The following is a 20,038-nucleotide window of genomic DNA, read 5'->3' as shown; positions in this document are numbered from 1 at the left end:
AAAGCCATGACATCATTTTCTGGAATTTTCCAAGCTGTTTAAAGGCACAGTCAACTTAGTGTATGTAAATGTTTGACCCACTGGAATTGTGATACAGTGAATTATAAGTGAAAWAATCTGTCTGTAAACAATTGTTGGAAAAATTGTGTCTTGCACAAAGTAAATGTCCTAACCGACTTAAACTATAGTTTGTTCAAATGAAATTTTGGGAGTGGTTGAAAAATGAGTATTAATGACTCCAACATAAGTGTATGTAAACTTCCGACTTCAAATGTACATACATCCGTGGCAATTACTGTATATCAGTTTCGACCCAGATCCGAGGCAAAAGTCAGAATTAAGGACACGGACCCGTTCGGATCCRGGAATTTTGGATCTGTTAAGACCAAGGTTTAAACGTGTGAAGGTTTAAACGTTKAAATGTAAATTGGGTCCCAATATGTCTGTTTTTATTCACAACTTTGAAATCACAGTGCAGTTACCACAAAACTACCACTAGCAGGTCCCGATCATCATCATAAAGGGGGGAAATAAACGTTCAACAAATACCTAACGCAACAATGCTGTAACCGTAGTAGAAGGACTTGCGCTGGTAGACTAACTTATTCTKGTTATTTATCACCTCACCTGAATACATACTACCTGTTTTGACTGSATCAAACCGAGAGAAGCTAGTTAAGCTAGCTGGCCAGCTAGCCAGCTAGCTAGCTAGCTAACGTTAGGAAGGCTAATTGATGTTAGCTAGGCTAAACTCCCCCTTTCCCAAATACTACAGTAAATAACAACAACAACTGAATAAACCTCTGTCAGAGGCTCTAGTCCAGGACTCTCCAAACCTGTTCCTTGAGAGCTATCATCCTGTAGGTTTTCACGCCAACCCTAACATGCAGACCTAACCGCACACGCACATTTTCATGAGTGCGGAAATMCATCCATATGAAACGGTTGGATGGAAGCWTGGTTAGTGCATCAGCAAATAATGGTTTACTCCTATTTTTAACATTATGTACAAATAGGGTAATACTTTACCTTAAGTTACCCTAATACCTATGTAACTACACATTAGGTGACCCTTGTATTTCATTTTTGCATTCAAATCAAATTTATCAAATCAAATTTATTTATATAGCACTTCGTACATCAGCTGATATCTCAAAGTGCTGTACAGAAACCCAGCCTAAAACCCCAAACAGCAAGCAATGCAGGATGTAGAAGCAGCAGGTGATTAGGAAAAAACTCCTCGAAAGGGCAAACCTAGGAAGAAACCTAGAGGAGAACCAGGCATAAATGGCGTGGCCAGTTCTCTTCTGGCTGTGCCGGGTGGAGATTTATACAGAACATGCCAAGATGTTCAAATGTTTACATATAAATGACAGCATGGTCAAATAATAAATAATCACAGTCAGATGTCGAGGTTGGCAGCACCTCAGGAGTAAATGTTCAGTTGGCTTTTCATAGCCGATCATTAAGAGTATCTCTACCGCTCCTGCTGTCTCTAGAGAGTTGAAAACAGCAATTGTCTCTATGCACACTCACAGGACTCTAAACACACACACACGTTTTTCCTGACTCTACACCCACGTACTGACATACAATCATAATTTACACGGAGTGTAAAAAACATTCGGAACACCTGTTCTTTCCATGACCGACTGACCAGGTGAATCCAGGTGAAAGATATGGTCCTTATTCAAATCAAATCAAGTTTATTTTATATAGCCCTTCGTACATCAGCTAATATCTCCAAGTGCTGTACAGAAACCCAGCCTAAAACCCCAAACAGCAACCAATGCAGGTGTAGAAGCACGGCGGCTAGGAAAAACTCCCTAGAAAGGCCAAAACCTAGGAAGAAACCTAGAGAGGAACCAGGCTATGAGGGATGGCCAGTCCTCTTCTGGCTGTGCCGGGTGGAGATTATAACAGAACATGGCCAAGATGTTCAAATGTTCATAGATGACCAGCAGGGTCAAATAATAATCAGGAGTAAATGTCAGTTGGCTTTTCATAGCCGATCATTAAGAGTATCTCTACCGCTCCTGCGGTCTCTAGAGAGTTGAAAACAGCAGGTCTGGGACAGGTAGCACGTCATTGATGTCACCTGTTAAATCCACTTCAGTCCGTGTAGATGTGTCAAAATGGTCCACCGTCCAAAGGACATCCAGCCAATTTGACACAACTGTGGGAWGTACCGGAGTCAACATGGGCCAGCATCCCTGTAAAGTGCTTGCGATACCTTGCAGAGGCCGTCATAGAAAATAAGAATTTGTTCTTAACTGACTTGCCTAGTTAATTAAAGGTTACTTTTTAAAAAAGGAATAGAGTCCATGCCCCGACGAATTGAGGCTGTTCTGAGGGCAAACGGAAGTGCAACTCAATATTAAGAAGGTGTTCCTAATGTTTTCTACACTCAGTGTGCGCTGCTGTTGATCATATATCCTGATACCTAGTCACCTTACTCCTATACATATCTACCTCTATCACTCCAGTATTCCTGCACATTGTAAATATGGTACTGGAACTGACACTGTATATAGCTTCTTACTTGCTGGTGCACTTCTTATTTCTTATTTTTATTTCTCGTTGTCACGTTCTGACCATAGTTCTTTTGTGTTTTCTTTGTTTTAGTGTTGGTCAGGACGTGAGCTGMGTGGGCATTCTATGTTGTGTGTCTAGTTTGTCCGTTTCTATGTATGACCTGATATGGTTCTCAATCAGAGGCAGGTGTTAGTCATTGTCTCTGATTGGGAACCATATTTAGGTAGCTTGTTTTGTGTTGGGGTTTGTGGGTGGTTGTATTCTGTCTTTGTGTTCTCTGCACCAGATAGGACTGTTTCGGGTTTTGCCACGTTTGTTATTTTGTATTTGTATAGTGTTCACGTTTATCGTCTTTTTATTAAACATGTTGAACACGAGCTACGCTGCGTCTTGGTCCGATCCCTGCTACACCTCCTCTTCAGACGAAGAGGAGGAAGGCTGCCGTTACACTCGTGTGTTTTTGTTCTACCTTTTGTTATTTTTAGTGCTACATCGGTATTGATTACTGCATTGTTGTGTTTGGAGCTTGCAAAAAAGGCATTCCACAGTGCTTGTACACGTGACATTAAAACTGCGAAACGTGAAATAGCTGTAGTGACATCGTATTAACATGCAGTTGCATAGTAACTGCTTGGTACATGGTAATAAAGGTTAGTGTTATCAGTGTGGGAAGTGGGAAAATCATTTCAGCGTAATTCTAAAAGTAACCTCTCCCCCTCTGTACTTGCAGGAGGATTCCGATGGCTATTAGAAGTACAGCACCGTCAACTGCCTCATCTCAGAACAATCCAGAACTACTGTAACAATCCAGAATCAATTATCAAAACATTCCATGTCACCCTGCCAAGCCCGGTCGTGCCTCGTTGTGTTCCTTAACGGAGTCTGTGCCATGTGTGTGTGTGTATGACTGCGTGTGTGTATGTATTAGTGTGTGTAACGTGTGTAAGGGTGTGTCTTAATGCTTAGTGGGTGTACGCCAGTGTGTGTGTGTGCGTCAGTGTGTGTGTGTGTGTGTGTGTTCTGGAGTCTCCGTCAGTCAGTCCTGAGTGGGGTCTATACGCCCTTCTGGTCCAGCTGTCATCTTCAGTAACTCCCTCCCACTAAGGCAGCCACCTGGACACAGAAGGGACTACCTTTATGTTCTGTCTATCTGTCTGTGGACTTTGTGGCTTTGAAGTAAATACAAATACTGTATACAGGACGGTGTCCACCCACTCTGCTCAGAGTGGGGGAAAACGCGCTTTGGTGATGAAATGTCACTTCCTTATCTTATAAAATAAATTAAACCAAGACAAATATGATTATTTATGTTCTGAATTGTTCAGTGGAGCCTTTCTCTAACATATCCCTAATGATATCCAAAAAGTCGGATTTCCTAACCTAATACAGCCAATTATAAGCACCGCACTCTGTTGACATAGCAAGTTTCTCGTAACAACTTGAGGATTTTACATTTTTTGGTGGTCGTCCTAAAACTTGTTTCCGCAGGTTGKAAAAAGCTAAATTAGCATGACAAGCTGCATTAAATGTWAAAGGCTTTGAAAATATAAAAGCTTGGTATACGCTCAGTGCTCTGTTGACATTTCACAGATGTACACTTGTTTTTGTGAGAAATGAAAAAAATATATAAAAGAAATGTTGAATTAATATGAATATGATGCGTATACTAAAATATGAAAACATGTCTCAAAATCAATATCCATCTTACCTTGATTGTTTTATGTCCTGTGGATTCGAGAAGAATGACGACGAGTTCAACGGAAAAGTGWGCCTGTCAGGTAGCCAGTAGCCTTAATTTTTGCACAGAATCCAACCTAGCTGATTGCGATGCAGTTTTCCTGATTTTTTCTTTTACCCCTTTTTTCTCTGGCCACTAATTTAGTCACCTTAATTCTAGCCATCCTAGAAGGGTAATAACTCCAATAACTTTTGAACAGAGTATAATTGAGACATGAGATTTGGACCATTGATTTTCTTAAAGGAGTATCTACACAATTAACATGATTTTTACCCATTGGTCAAAAGATGGGTTTTTGATTGGACACCCTAGTTATACACTCAGCAAAAAAAGATTTTCCTCTCACTGTCAACTGCGTTTATTTTCAACAAACTTAACATGTGTAAATATTTGTATGAACATAACAAGATTCAACAACTGAGACATAAACTGAACAAGTTCCACAGACAGTGAACTAAACAGAAATTGAATAATGTGTTCCCTGAACAAAGGGGGGGTCAAAATCAAAAGTAACAGTCAGTATCTGGTGTGGCCACCAGCTGCATTAAGTTCTGCAGTGCATCTCCTCCTCATGGACTGCCACCAGATTTGCAGTTCTTGCTGTGAGATGTTACCCACTCTTACACCAAGGCACCTGCAATTCCGAGCATTTCTGGGGGAATGGCCCTAGCCTCACCCTCCGATCCAAGAGGTCCCAGACGTGCTCAATGGGATTGAGATCCGGGCTCTTCGCTGGCCATAAGCAGAACACTGACATTCCTGTCTTGCAGGAAATCACGCACAGAACGAGCAGTATGGCTGGTGGCATTGTCATACTGGAGGGTCATGTCAGGATGAGCCTGCAGGAAGGGTACCACATGAGAGGAGGATGTGCTTCTCTGTAACGCACAGCAGAGGATGTCTTTCCTGCAATGACAACAAGCTCAGTCTGATGATGCTGTGACACACCGGCCCAGACCAATGACGGACGCTCCACTCCAAATCGATCCCGCTCCAGAGTACAGGCCTCAGTGTAGCGCTCATTCCTTTGATGATAAACCGAATCCAACCATCACCCCTGGTGAGACAAAACCGCGACTCGTCAGTGAAGAGCACTTTTTGCCAGTCCTGTCTGGTCCAGCGACGGTGGGTTTGTGCCCATAGGCAACATTGTTGCCGGTGATGTCTGGTGAGGACCTGCCTTACAACAGGTCTATAAGCCTCAGTCCAGCCTCTCTCAGCCTATTGTGGAGAGTCTGAGCACTGATGGACGGGATTGTGCGTTCCCTGGTGTAACTCGGGCAGTTTGTTGTTGCCATCCTGTAACTGTCCGTCCGCAAGTGTGATGTTGTTACACTGGTGTCTGCCACTGCGAGGACGATCAGCTGTCCGTCCTGTCTCCCTGTAGTGCTGTCTTAGGCGTCTCACAGTACGGACATTGCATTTATTGTCCTGGCCACATCTGCAGTCCTCATGCCTCCTTGCAGCATGCCTGCAGATGAGCAGGGACCTTGGACCTTTCTTTTGGTTGTTTTCAGTAGAAAGGCCTCTTTAGTGTCATAAGTTTTCATAACTGGTGACCTTAATTGCCTACCGTCTGTAAGCTTGTTAGTGTCTTAACGACCGTTCCACAGGTGCATGTTCATTAATTGTTTATGGTTTATTGAACAAGCATGGGAAAACAGTGTTTAAACCCTTTACAATGAAGATCTGTGAAGTTATTTGGATTTTTATGAATTATCTTTGAAGACAAGGTCCTGAAAAGGAATGTTTCAGAGTTTAGTATACTGTGATAAACCGCTGACAGTCCTGCACAGATGCGATCACTATATGCGGAGTACACTGTATTACAACTTATGAAAAGCACATAAGTGTCTATAACAATTAACTATATGAATTTGAAAGGAAGTATACTTGTAGACGGGTTTCCTCCTCCTCTTCATCCTCGAAAAGAGGAGGAGCATGGATTGAACCGAGGTGCAGCGCGTTGAAATGACATACTGAAGTTTATTTCAACAGAGAACAAAACGAACTATACTTGAAATGATACAAAATACCAAAACGAAGTAGACAGACTTAGAACGACGAACTTACATGAAACACGAAGAACGAACGAACAAGTACTTACTACAAAACAATACGAACGAACGAACGAACGAAACAGTCCCGTATGGTGCAATCATATACACAGACAACAGGAAGACAACCACGCCACGAACAAACAACGTGAAAACACCTACCTTAATATGAATTCTCAATCAGAGGAGATGAAAACCACCTGCCTCTAAATTGAGAACCATATTAGGGTACCCATTAACCAACATAGAAACAGAAAACATAGACCTGCCCACCCAAACTCACGTCCTGACCAGCTAACACATAAAAACTAACAGGAAAACAGGTCAAGGAACGTGACATAACCCCCTCAAGGTGCGTACTCCGACGCACCACCAAAAGTCTAGGGGAGGGGTCTGGGTGGGCATCTGACCACGGTGGTGGCTCAGGCTCTGGGCGACGGTCCCCACCCACCATAGTCAATCCAGCTTACGTCTCCCCTTAGAATGACGCACCCTCTTTCTCCACCCACCTAATATAAGGGCAACACCAAGATAAGGGACAGCTCCGGGACAAGGTAGCTCAGGACAGAGAGGTAGGTCAGATAGAGAGGTAGCACAGGATAGAGGGGCAACTCCCGACTGAAGGGCAGCTCCGGACAGAGAGACAGCTCTGGACTGGACTGGTAGGCTGGTGGTCTGTACAGCACTTCGAGATATTAGCTGATGTACGAAGGGCTATATAAAATAAAATTGATTGATTGATTGGACTGAGGGGCAGTTCTGGATACATAGCAGCTCTGGGCTGGCTGACGGCTCTGGAACGCTCATGGCTGGCTGACGGCTCTGGACGCTCATGGCTGGCTGACGGCTCTGGACGCTCATGGCTGGCTGACGGCTCTGGACGCTCATGGCTGCTGCACGGCTCTGGACGCTCATGGCTGGCTGACGGCTCTGGACGCTCATGGCTGGCTGACGCGTTCTGGACGCTCATGGTCGCTGGCGTTCTGGGCTCATGGCTCCTGGCGTTCTGGACGCTCATGGCTCCATGGCGGCTCTGGCAGATCCTGTCTGGTTGGCGGCTCTGGAAGATCCTGTCTGGTTGGCGCTCTGGCAGATTCCTGTCTGGTTGGCGGCTCTGGCAAGATCCTGTCTGGTTGGCGGCTCTGGCAGATCCTGTCTGGTTGGCGCTCTGGCAGAACCTGTCTGGTTGGCGGCTCTGGCAGATCCTGTCTGACGAATGGCTCTAGCGCTCCTGACTGACTACCGCTCTGACGGCTCGGGACAGACGGGCGGCTCTAAATGGCTCGGGACACGACGGATGGCTCAGACGGCGCTGGGAAGACGGATGGCTCAGATGGCGCTGGGGAGACGGATGGCTCAGATGGCGCTATGGGAGACGGTGGCTCAGATGGCCTTGGAGAACGGATGGCTCAGAATGGCGCTATGGAGACGGATTGGCTCAGATGGCTATGGAGAACGGCATTGGCTCAGATGGCGCTGGGGAGACGGATGGCTCTGGCCGATATAAGGCGCACTGTAGGCCTGGTGCGTGGTGCCGGAACTGGAGGCCGGACTGGAGACACGCACTTCAGGCTAGTGCGGGAGCAGGGACAGGGCACACTGACCTCTCAAAGCGCACTATAGGCCTGGTGCGTGGTACCCGGCACTGGTGGCACCGGGCTGAGGGCACGCACATCAGGACGAGTACGGGGAGAAGGAACAGTGCGTACAGGGCTCTGGAGACGCACAGGTGGCTTAGTGTGTGTTGTCGGAACTGAAAGGCACCGAACTGGAACACACTCCATATGAAGAGTGCGTGGAGGAGGAACAGGGCTCTGGAAACGCACTGGAGCCTGGTGCGTGGTGTAGGCACTGGTGGTACTGGGCGGTGGGCGGGGAAGGTAGCGCCGGAAATACCGGACCGTGCAGGCGTAATGGCTCCTTGAGCACCGAGCCTGCCCAACCTTACCTGGTGAATACTCCCCGTCGCCCGACCAGTGCGGGGAGTGGAATAACCCGCACCGGCGCATGTAGGCGAACCGGGACACCATGCGTAAGGCTGGTGCCATGAATGCCGGCCCGAGAAGACGCACTGGAGACAGAACGCGTTGAGCCCGGCCTCATGAACCTGGCTCAATGGCCCAATCTAGGCCTACCAGTGCGGGGAGGTGAATAACCGCACAGGGCTATGAACACGTACAGGAGACACCGTGCGCTCCTACTGCGTAACACGTTGTTCGCTCTGTACTCCCCGCTCTCCACGGTTAGCTGGGAAGTGGGCGCAGGTCTCCTACCTGCCCTTGCCCACTACCTCTTAGCCCCCCCCAATAAATTTTTTGGGGTTCTTCTCGGGCTTCCAGCCACGTCTCCTTGCTGCTCCTCATACCACCGCTGTTTGGCTCTTGCTGCTCCATCTCCTCACGAGCGCGGCGATATTCCCCAATGTGCGCCAGTGTCCTTTTCCTCTAATACTTCCTCCCAAGTCCATGAGTCCTGTCTCTTGGCCGTGCTCGAACTTTGCGCTGCTTGGTTCTGGATTGGTGGGTGGTTCTGTAACGGGTTTCCTCCTCCTCTTCATCCGAAGAGGAGGAGCATGGATTGAACCGAGGTGCAGCGCGTTGAAATGAACATACTGAAGTTTATTTCAACAAGAACAAAACGAACTATACTTGAATGATACAAAATACCAAACGAAAGTAGACAGACTTAGAACGACGAACTTACATGAAACACGAAGAACGAACGAACAAGTACTTACTTAACAACAAACGAACGAACGAACGAAACAGTCCCGCGTATGGTGCAAACATATACACAGACACAGGAGACAACCACCCACGACAAACAACGTGAAAACACCTACCTTAATATATTCTCAATCAGAGGAGATGAAAACACCTGCCTCTAATTGAGAACCATATTAGGTACCCATTACCAACATAGAAACAGAAAACATAGACTGCCCACCCAAACTCACGTCCTGACCAGCTAACAATAAAAACTAACAGAAAACAGGTTAGGAAGCGTGAACAATAACTTTATTTTTGTGTGTTTTTGCGGTGGACTACTGCTGTGCTATATGCGGTATTTGTGAATTTATAAACTTGTATTTTTATGTTCTCACTCTGCAGATCAGTAAAATACCAGGTGGTTTGAAACACACCAGCATGGAACCAAAACATTCAACTAACTGTGACAAGGAGTTTAGTTACATTTGTTAAATGTTGAATAAAGTATAAAATGTCTGTATTTCTTAGTTTGTCTTATTACATCTATTCACATGTGTGTTTGCCTCAGAAATAGAAGGCCTAGAAAGTAGATAGAACCTCTCCACAAGGCTATGTGACTGGGAAATTCATGGGTACACTCAATATGGCTGATCTGTATTGAGGAATTCCATTCTAGGGATTCTATTTCTATGTTTTGCCTGCTTGCTCATTGTAAAAGTACAGTATTAGTATGTAACAGGAGAGCCAACCTCAGTCTTTTCCAACACCGACTTGAAAGTTCTATATCTTGAAAACTTGATTGCTGACATGCAAWWWWTTMMGGGACTGCATCAACAGTGYACTAATGAAGCAAACACCAACATTTAATTTTTGATACATTTTTGATTACATTTGATTTTTGAGTGGTATTCATCTTTAAAAATCAAACGCAGCTGTTTTTATCTCTATCAAAGCATTTCTCTGCAACAATTAAGTACCTTACTGTGATTGAGTTCAATTAAAATGGTCAACAATAAACCAAAATAGCTTCTTAGCAAAYAGCAATTTCTCAAGCAAGAATGTTGCTCGGACTTTCTAGGAGTGGTCTTAAGTGGGGAGGAGAAAACTCGCTTTTAATGGCATTGGTTTGGAACTCTTATTGGTCTATTGACTAATTTACCACCTGGTGATGTCACCAGGCASGCCAAAACTCCATCCCACCAAAACAGGCTGAAGTCTCAGGTGGTCTTTTCAAACAGCTGTAACACTAAAAGAGCATTAACAATTTTGTTTTTTACAATTTCACAGTTTTATTCCAACAATTGCGGAAATATACACTCAGCCTCAGTGCTCATGCACGTCTTTGGCTATTTGCATTTAGAAACGCCCCTAATTAAGCATAATATGGTCAGAATCATCCCTTAAAAGCCCGTGGGGAATATACAACGCTGTACCATGAAATAGCCTACAATGGTGCAAAAGAGACTGAAATACATAGTCAGAAAGTACAACCAAAAGGTTTTATTCGGCTCGCTCATGCGGCTTGACCAGTAAAAACGAAAACAGCTACAAAAAGAGGACCACTAGGACAATTGAAGTTGCTTTAGCAATGGCAAAAGAGTAGGCAACAAAGCAATAAGCCATCCATCCTCAACAGCTCCCTCTAGGTCTTGCAGAACTTTGCTGTTCTGCAGAATGAACGAGTCCTGCGTTCCACATGGCCACTTCATTCAGCAGCTTTTTTTCTGCACATCACCTATCACCTGCACACTAAGAGTGGAAGCCTTTTCTGTTCACATAGTTGAACTCGTTTTGGGATGGTGATTTATATYTAAAAATATAAATACAAAATGCAAGCGGAAAGAAAAACATGGTCCTAAAAAAATAACACATTTATCAGTAATAAGGTCCACAATCAGTTTTCTGAATTGCCCTAGAGCAGTTATTCCCAAACTGGGGTAACCCCGACGGCATTGCGCGTACTCCCAGGGGTACGCGCAATGCCGTCGGGGGTACGCCAAATAAAAATTGGTTTCACTTTTAAATACATATATATATTCATTTTTTATTATTTTTWAAATTTTTGCCAAAAATAAAATTGAATCATCTAGTGTTCAGCGAAATAACAACAATGTCAAATACAGGTAGCCTAGTCAAATAGTTAACATCCAATCACATTAACCGTTACTCTCTCGCGGGAATTCCACTAACGGTCCGTATGTAAGCCAAATGTAGCTGCTGCTCATGTTGGTATCTGTACTGATGGCGCAAAAGCCATGACAGGGAGACATAGTGGAGTGGTAACGTGCGCGCGTGCAAGCAGTTGCTCCCGACGCCACTTGGGTACACTGCAGCATCCACKGAGAGGCTCTTGCTGCCAAGGGAATGCCTGACAGCTTGAAAGACGTTTTGGACACTACAGTGAAAATGGTTAACTTTGTTAAAGCAAGGCCCCTGAACTCTCGTGTATTTTCTGCATTATGCAATGACATAGGCAGCAACCATGCAATGCTTTGACAACATACAGAAGTGCGCTGGTTATCAAGGGGCAAAGTATTGACACTTTAAAAAAAAAAAAAATATTGAGAGACGAGCTTAAAGTTTACTGACCATAAATGTCACTTGTCTGACCGCTTGCATGATGACAAGTTTCTCACACGACTGGCCTCTAGGTGAGMTTTTTTCTCACCTGAATGAMCTGAATCTAGGATTACAGGAACTCTCCGCAACTATATTCAATGTACGGGACAAAATTGAGGCTATGATTAAGAAGTTGGAGTTCTTTCTGTCTGCATTAACAAGGACAACATTTCCATCTAGAGTTAGCCATCCCCGAGACTGGGTGTGGTAACTAATATGTCTACAGTTTAGTAAAGATGCAGAGACCCACCTGTTTTGAGCCACAACATTTTTCAATTTGTTGGGGTTGCCTGTTTTGCATGGTATTTTGGCATTAATACATGTCACATATCAGTTTACAAACAATGTAAAAAAAAAGAAGGTTTTAATAAAAAATCATTGAGTTGCTGAAAAGAGCCCGTTGCTAAAAATCCGAGGGTGGATTGCACTTGGAAAAGACATGACGAACCAATATGTACTTTCTGCCTGGGCCACTCAAGGACATTCAGAGACTTGTCCAGAAGTCACTCCTGACTTGTCTTGGCTGCTTGGCTGTGTGCTTAGGGTGGTTGTCCTGTTGGAAGGTGAACTTTCGTCCCAGTCTGAGGTCCTGATCGTTCTGGAGCAGGTTTTCATCAAGGATCTCTCTGTACTTTGCTCCGTTCATCTTTCTCTCGATCCTGACTAGTCTCCCAGTCCCTGCCGCTGAAAAACATCCCCACAGCATGATGCTGCTACCACCATGCTTCACCGTAGGGATGGTGCCAGGTTTCCTTCAGACGTGACGCTTGGCAATCAGGCCAGAGTTCAATCTTGGTTTCATCAGACCAGAGAATCTTGTTTCTCATGGTCTGAGAGTCTTTTAGGTGCTTTTTGGCAAACTCCAAGTGGGCTGTCATGTGCCTTTTACTGAGGAGGAGCTTCCGTCTGGCCATTCTACCATAAAGGCACGATTAGAGGAGTGCTCCAGAGATGGTTGTGCTTTTGGAAGGTTCTCCCAGAGGAACTCTGGAGCTCTGTCAGAGTGACCATCAGGTTCTTGGTCACCTCCCTGACCAAGACCCTTCTCCCCCTCTTGCTCAGTTTGCCCGGGCGGCCAGCTTTGGGAAGAGTCTTGGTGGTTCCAAACTTCTTCCATTTAAGAATGATGGAGGTCACTGTGTTCTTGGGGACCTTCAATGCTGCAGAAATGTTTTGGTACCTTTCCCCAGATCTGTGCCTCGACACAATCCTTTCTCTGAGCTCTATGGACAATTCCTTCAACCTCATGACTTGGTTTTTGCTCTGACATGCACTGTCAACTGTGGGACCTTATGTAGATAGTTGTGTGCCTTCCCAATTCATGTCCAATCAATTGAATTTACCACAGGTGTACTCCAATCAAGTTGTAGAAACACCTCGAGGATGATCAATGGAAACAGGATGCACCTGAGCGCAACTTCGAGTCATAGCAAAGGGTCGGAATGCTTATGTAAATAAGGTATGTTTTCTATTTTGAATAAATTAGCAAAATTGTCTAAAAACCTGTTTTCGCTTTGTCATTATGAGGTTTTGTGTGTAGATTGATGAGACATTTTTTTTATTTAATAATAAGGCTGTAATGTAACAAAATGTAGAAAAAGTCAAGGGGTCTGAATAGTTTCCGAATGCACTGTATGTGATGTGCAAAAGACGCTGCTGAATGTGGTGGCCGGGTGGAACACACAACTCCTTCATTCTGCAGAACAGCAATGTTGGCCTTTACGCTCACAGGAGGGAGCTGTTGAGGATAGTGGCTTATTGGTGATTGTTGTCTACTTTATTTGACATAGGTTATATTTGCCATTGCTAAAGCAACTTTAATTGTCCTAATGGTCCTCTCTGTGAAGCTATATTTTTTATTTGTACTTGTCAAGCCACACCTGAGCGAGCCAAATAAAAACCTTCAGGTTGTACTCCATCTCTGACACTGGCACCTCTATTCCAGTCTCGTAAAAGTTTTTTTTTCTTCGCTTTTTTTGGTTGCGCCGTCGTAATTCACGGTACGGCATTGCAGATTCCCCAAGGGCCTTAAAGGGATGGTTGTGACCATATGAGCACTGAGGCTGAGTACAATTGGTATTTATCAATGGTTATCGCCTACCAGTGTGCGTATGATGCTTGTGTGATTGATTTATCCAACACACTTTTCTATGCGTACACCATTCTAAATTCCATTCGTAAGTACTATTTTAGAATCGTTCCGATGCAATATTGATCAATGAGGCCCCTGGGGGTTTCACACGACAGAGTCTAGGGTTTACCGATAATGGTGCGACAAAGGAGAATGGCAAYAATCGTGCAAGCTAACAMGCGGGCCACAAACAGGAAAATGACGGCACAGTACAACAGTGGRGTGCAGAACGACARCTTAGAACGCACAACTCGATTGTCCTTGTCATGGATGGGCCAACCAGACAGGGTTCCACTCCCATCAGCGCTAAAGAAGAATAAGCGGCTCCAGTGAGCACGCGATCACCAACACCTGACTATTGAGGAGTGGAAAAACATCCCCTGGTCCGACAAATCCCGGTTCCTGTTGCTGAATGCTGTCAGGATTTGGAGTAAGCAGCATGAGTCCATGGCCCCATCCTGCGTGATGTCAACAGTAATGGCTGGTGGGGGMGGTTTAATGGTGTGTGGAATGCTTTCCTGGCACACATTAGGTCCCTTGATACCAATTGAGCAACCTTTCCATGCCTTGTGCCTAGTTAAATAAAAAAATAAAATGCCCTGAAGAATTCAGGCTGTTCTGGAGGCAAACGGTGGGAGGGGGTTGAACCAGTACTAGATGAGTGTACATAATAAACTGGCCACTGAATTTATATAAAACACAGGAAATCTAGTTTTTGACTTATTTGGGTCTTTAATAAGGCAACAAGTTATTTTCATTATATCAGATCCTCAGCGAGACAGGTGACATGGTCGTGGCTGAGAGATGGAAATAGGACGGAAGGCATTGACAGTTCCCATAGACACTACCTGTGTGTGTGTGTGTTAGCTGTGTGTGTAGTCATATCAGCTCTCTGTTTGTCGATGAGTGCCAAAGGCATCTTAAATCAACAGAGACACAGGCATGATAAATAACATTAGACAAGATGCTTTTTCTAGATTTTTATCTAGGAGATACTCACACAAAGAAAAATGAACATGACTTGCTTGTCCACATTGTTTTTTATTATTGACAAATATATAAAAATCATTACAAGGTCAAAGTAGTTTCTCTAAAATGTCAGTCTTATTGTGACCACAGATAGCAATGCACTGTTGTCACTGCATATTATCATATTGACACAGATTGCCATATCTAGCGACAAATGTTTTTTCCCACACCCTTCTGCCACTGTCACTTAATCCTGGAGTCAAAAGGGGAACAGGGCACTTCAACCACCTCTAACAACCCCCTCTAAAGTAACAGAAAACACAGTCAGACAATTATCAGTTTCCAYTGGAGGTTAGACCACAAACTTGAGTGACTTATTGTAAATCTGGAATGCGTTATCATCACTCAGCCTGCCGCTTATGCTCATTTGTTTAAAAAAAAAATGTATCCTCTTCCCCACTTCATCATGACCCTGGGCTCCATGCAGTATACTCTAGAGAAACAAAAAAGTTAACACTGTTGCTGGAGATCCTAGTGCCACTCCCATATAGCCTTTCGGCGGGGAGGAGTCAGTCGTCCGCATCCCAAATGGCACTATTCTCTTCATAGTGCACTTTTGTCCAGGGCCCGCAATGGGAAACCCATAGGTCTCTGGTCAAAAGCAGTGTACTACATATCGAATAGTATGTAGTAGTGCACAACACATAGGGAATAGTATGAAAGTGTTTGCACTCACTACTCTAAGTCGCTCTGGATAAGAGTGTCTGCTAAATGACTAAAAATGCCTCCATGACTCGTGTCACAGCAGAGGCCCGAGCCAATTAACAAGCACCCTAGAGATTGAACCTGCTCAATGCCAATGCCCTCACAGGGGAATGAGGCTGACTCGGGCTGGAGGCATTAAAACAGATAGATATTGTACAGAGATAGACCCACACACACACAGCCTACTAATGTTAGCAGCTAGCTAATCATGAATCACTATTAAAATATGTGGTATATTAAGGCATTACTTCAATCTTATATCCATGAATGTAGAAGCCTTAGCATGGGAATGAGTCTGACCTGGGCTGGAGGTGTACAAATACACACACAGCTAGATAGCCAATCATCATTGCTATCGACTGAACATGAGGTATGTATTCACCCTCTCTCTGGTCAAGAGAAGACCAAAGATTGAGGCCTTCACAATGGAATGAGTATGGAGACAGCATACAGATACACCCACATCACACTAATGCCAGCAGCAATCTAATCATGACTCACTACTAAACATGTGGTATATCAATGTATTAATGCCTCATTTGGTGAAGACATGTCATCTTATATCCATGAACGTAGAGCCCTCACAGGGGACTGACAACTTGGGCTGGAGGAATCACACAGACACAGATACGCCCACATAGACACAGCACACGTCTAGCTATGTAATACATCGCTAATGCAAGAGTATCACTTCACCATTCGGCCAACTGAAGTCATCTTATGTCCGTGAATGACGAGACGAGTGAAAATGTCATGAAAGGAGGGGTTTTCGTGATTCGAGTGTGCGAGCGAACTGTAAAAACTAAAAGAAACCAATTGTCTCATGAAATGCAGATTTCCATTTTTGACCGTTCAGAATACGACTTTTAAACATCTCCAAACATTTCAATAGTACGCAGTTGCATGTGCTTTAGACCCTTTAACTGACAAATAGTGGTTGTCCATAGTTCTAATATAGCCTTTTCTTACTGTGCACAAAGAGGCAACAATCTAAAATATCAAGGAATAGATTTACTATCATTAAAACCCTATTTGTCATAACACATTATCCTGAGACTACATGGAGACTCAAATGAAGCACTACCCTAATGCTCTCCTTAACACCGTTCCCAGCATTAGGAAGTCTCTTGTTATTCTTGGAGATGGTTTATTGTTCAAAGAATGTCTCCACTGCAATGGTGTCTGACATCTTGATTGTGTGAGGGAGGCTACCGTGGAGCTGTGTCGGAAAGTCTTACAGGAAAAATCTGTTGCCAAAGCACAGTCACTTCGTCAGTGTTTCCCAATGTGCTCGATGGCCTCCATACCCTCCCGAGTCCCTAGCGGTGCCCTAAGTAAGAGTGAAAAATAGCGGGCATACATCCTCATATCACTATTTCACACGGAGGCGTGGGCTGCACAAACTCCACCCGTCACCGCTACTAACAATGCAATGCTAGCCAGCTAATGAAGACTGTTGTGCTGCAGGTCTTTGGAAGAGAGTGATGATCCACATTTAAAACATGTCAAAACCCTGCGAGAGTTTCAAGGGAGTCCGAGACATTCTTTGTGGCCCTATAAAAGACACGGGTCGATCTGAGAGACTGTCAGTACAGTAGCAAGGTGAGCCAGCCAGCAAAGAAAGAGAACACGAGGCGTTCAAATCCTTTTGGTGGAACTGGAACTATACTCAAGAAACAAAATCTGATTCTAGAACACACTTTGTAACACACTYGGAAGCAAACATGAGAGGAGCTTCCTATTCCCAGAAATCCCAGTCACTGCAGGTGAGTGGCTCTCGTAACAGTATGCGGGTCCAGAGCCCCTCTCCCTCCCGGTGTCGCGGTTCCTCGTACAACAATCGTGGACYGTCCGGGTACCAGGGCGGCAATTTGTCCTCCGCCGTGGAAATTGGCACAGAGATACACCAGCAGCATGCCAACGAGAAGGAGATGATGCAGGTGCTGAACGTGAGGTTCGCCGGCTACATCGAGAAGGTTCAGGCCCTTGAACAGAGGAACGCCCAGCTGACTGCAGAGCTCGCCGCCCTACAGGGCCGCTTCAAGGGAGGCCCCACCGGCATCGGAGAAGAGTACGAACTCAAGTTCAAGGAGATGAGGGAGCTGATTGAAGCTTTGACCAATGAGAAGGGAGCTGCTGATATCGAGAGGGGATACATTGAGGAGGAGGTGGAGGTGTGGAGGCTGAAACTGGAAGAGGAGCTGGCACTGAAAGGTATGGTACCAGTCCCACACTGATCACTGACTAGGGAGATCTACTGATCTCGATCGTCTTCTATATTGACATTATTGTATGATATAAACCACATTTCCATGAAGAACACAGGATTTCTAGTTATAATTTTATTCCTTGAATAATCGAAATGCCAAATTTCACTACACAATGTTTCTAGACATACCGTTGGTTGATTGAGATTGCTTGTACTCGTAGGGGTCTATGATCAGCCAACGTTTTGTCTACATACACCAAGAGAACCTGATCGCAATACTATAATAACATTGTTGTAATGTTTTAAAACATCTACTCATCTCCCGCATTTATCCATCTCCAGAGGAGGCAGAGATGATCCTGAGGGAGTTCCGTCAAGACGTAGACAATGCCACCCTGCAGAAGGCGGAGCTTGAAAAGCGTGTCGAACAGCTGGTGGCCGAGATCGAGTTCCTCAAGAAGCTTCACGACGAGGAAGTCGCCGACCTCATGAAGCAGATCGAGGACTCCAAGGTGACTGCGGAAATTGACGGTGACCGCCCAGACCTGGCCGCATATCTGCGCAACATGCGTGTCGAGATTGAGACTGTGGCGGCCAAAAACGTACAGGAAGCCGAGAAGTGGTACAAGGGCAAGTTCGAAACCCTCAAAGAGGTTGCCGGCAAGAAAGAAGAGCAGATGAAGTCGATTAAAGAAGAGATCACCACTTTCCACAACCAGGTGACAGACCTCCAGAACCAGATTGATGGGCTGAGAGCACGCAACATGGCCCTGGAGCAGCAGCTGGAGGACATGGAGATGGCCCACATGGATAAGGTCGGAGGCCTGGAGGGCATCATTGCCCAGCTGGAAAACCAACTCTGCGAGACCAAGCTGGAGATGGGKAAGTACCTGGCTGACTACCAGGAGCTGCTGCACATCAAGCTYAAGCTGGATACCGAGATAGCTGTCTACAGGAAGCTGCTGGAGGGAGAAGAGAGCAGACTGGGGATCTCGGCGGTGAAAGAGCCAGAAGCTTAAGGTGGGTTGATCACCGATGGATGGGTAACTGTAGTGTCCTCAAAGTCTAAGTGGTGCTTTGATGTAGAGCATGAGTTAGTGAAAGTTGTGCGACTGACTGGACGGCTTTATGGCTTGTTGTGATGCTAAGGCTTAAAGGAAAATGTGTTGACATCAGAAAATGGTTCGAATATTTACTTGCAACACCAAAGCACTGTTCACACTTTCAATACTGCATAACTGAAACATGTATTATATTTGTAGGTGTCCAAATATCATTCGGGACAGAGGAGAACTTCAAATAAAAAAAGGTACCCACCTTATTTATAACTTCCATGGTCACTTTCAATTGTGCTGTTTACTATCAGGCTACGTACATTGATTCAACCCTTCATATGAAACCTACTTCTCCATGTAGGAGCGGTCACAGAGGACCACCTCAGTGTGGAGACCCACACAGCTGCCAGACTGCCTGCCTGAGCACCCTACCGTCTCTCCCACCCGTCAGCCCTCGCAGACTTAATTGCCCTGCCAATTGCCAATTGCCCTCCACTACCCCATCTCCTCCCGTCCAACCCTCGTACCTCCCCCACCCACCCCTTTCAACACTCCCCACTCAGCACCCTACCTTCTCCCCAAGTCCTACCCATCACAGCTCCCGCTCCCCTGACCAGCCCTCGTCATGGGTCGCTCCCAATCCTGCCTGACCCTGTCAACCTCTCTCGAACGTTGGAGCACCCTTCTCATGCCCTGCTACTGTATGGTTAACTCCTCAAACAAAAACATTCCCTTTATTTTAATTTAAACCTTGTGACCCACCCATTTTATGTAAGATAACTAAAGCTGTTTACATAAATGTATACCCACTACTACATAATAAAGCTTTACTTGAGTGCATACAACTGTGTTTTGTTTCTGGTAATAATTTTTAATCTCTTAATAGTTTCCGTCTAAAATGTCGGGGTTTGTCAGAGATGTAGGAGCTCCCAACCACTTTGTATTAGAATAACCAAAACCTGKCTATAAATTGTTACCGCACACTCTGAAATGTGGGGAAACACTAAAACCTTTCCACACTAAATGAAAGCAACARAAATACAAAGATAATGTTGATTACTTTGAACAAATGCATATCTTTTTTTCAATGTACATGGTAAGATTAAACAAAGTCAACCAGGCTGGTCTGTCAGAACAGGAATTACAAGATTGTTAGAATACTGTTATTGCATCAAAAGCTTGTTTTATGCAACCGAATAGTTTAAAGTTTTTAAAAGAACACTCATCTGTGTGTTTGGACTGAAAGTGGGCC

General features: G+C 44.8%; 1 protein-coding gene and 1 pseudogene across 1 annotated transcript; both read left to right on the top strand.

Moving 5' to 3' along the window:
• Positions 1 to 3,374, top strand: part of LOC111961243 (alpha-synuclein-like) — a 21,809-nt pseudogene extending 18,435 nt beyond the window's left edge.
• A 13,747-nt stretch (positions 3,375 to 17,121) lies between these two features.
• On the top strand, positions 17,122 to 19,236 carry LOC111961242 (vimentin-like). The gene is made up of 4 exons (XM_023983360.2): positions 17,122 to 17,736; positions 18,074 to 18,751; positions 18,994 to 19,040; positions 19,148 to 19,236. The coding sequence occupies exons 1-2, from the start codon at positions 17,247 to 17,249 to the stop codon at positions 18,748 to 18,750; spliced, it is 1,167 nt and encodes a 388-aa protein (XP_023839128.1). The 5' UTR covers positions 17,122 to 17,246; the 3' UTR covers position 18,751; positions 18,994 to 19,040; positions 19,148 to 19,236.
• Positions 19,237 to 20,038: the final 802 nt, after the last annotated feature.

The sequence above is a fragment of the Salvelinus sp. IW2-2015 genome, linkage group LG4q.1:29 (genome assembly GCF_002910315.2).
Source record: "Salvelinus sp. IW2-2015 linkage group LG4q.1:29, ASM291031v2, whole genome shotgun sequence".
In the NCBI taxonomy this organism is placed as follows: Eukaryota; Metazoa; Chordata; class Actinopteri; order Salmoniformes; family Salmonidae; genus Salvelinus; species Salvelinus sp. IW2-2015.
This window is presented reverse-complemented; position numbering and strand designations above follow the sequence as displayed.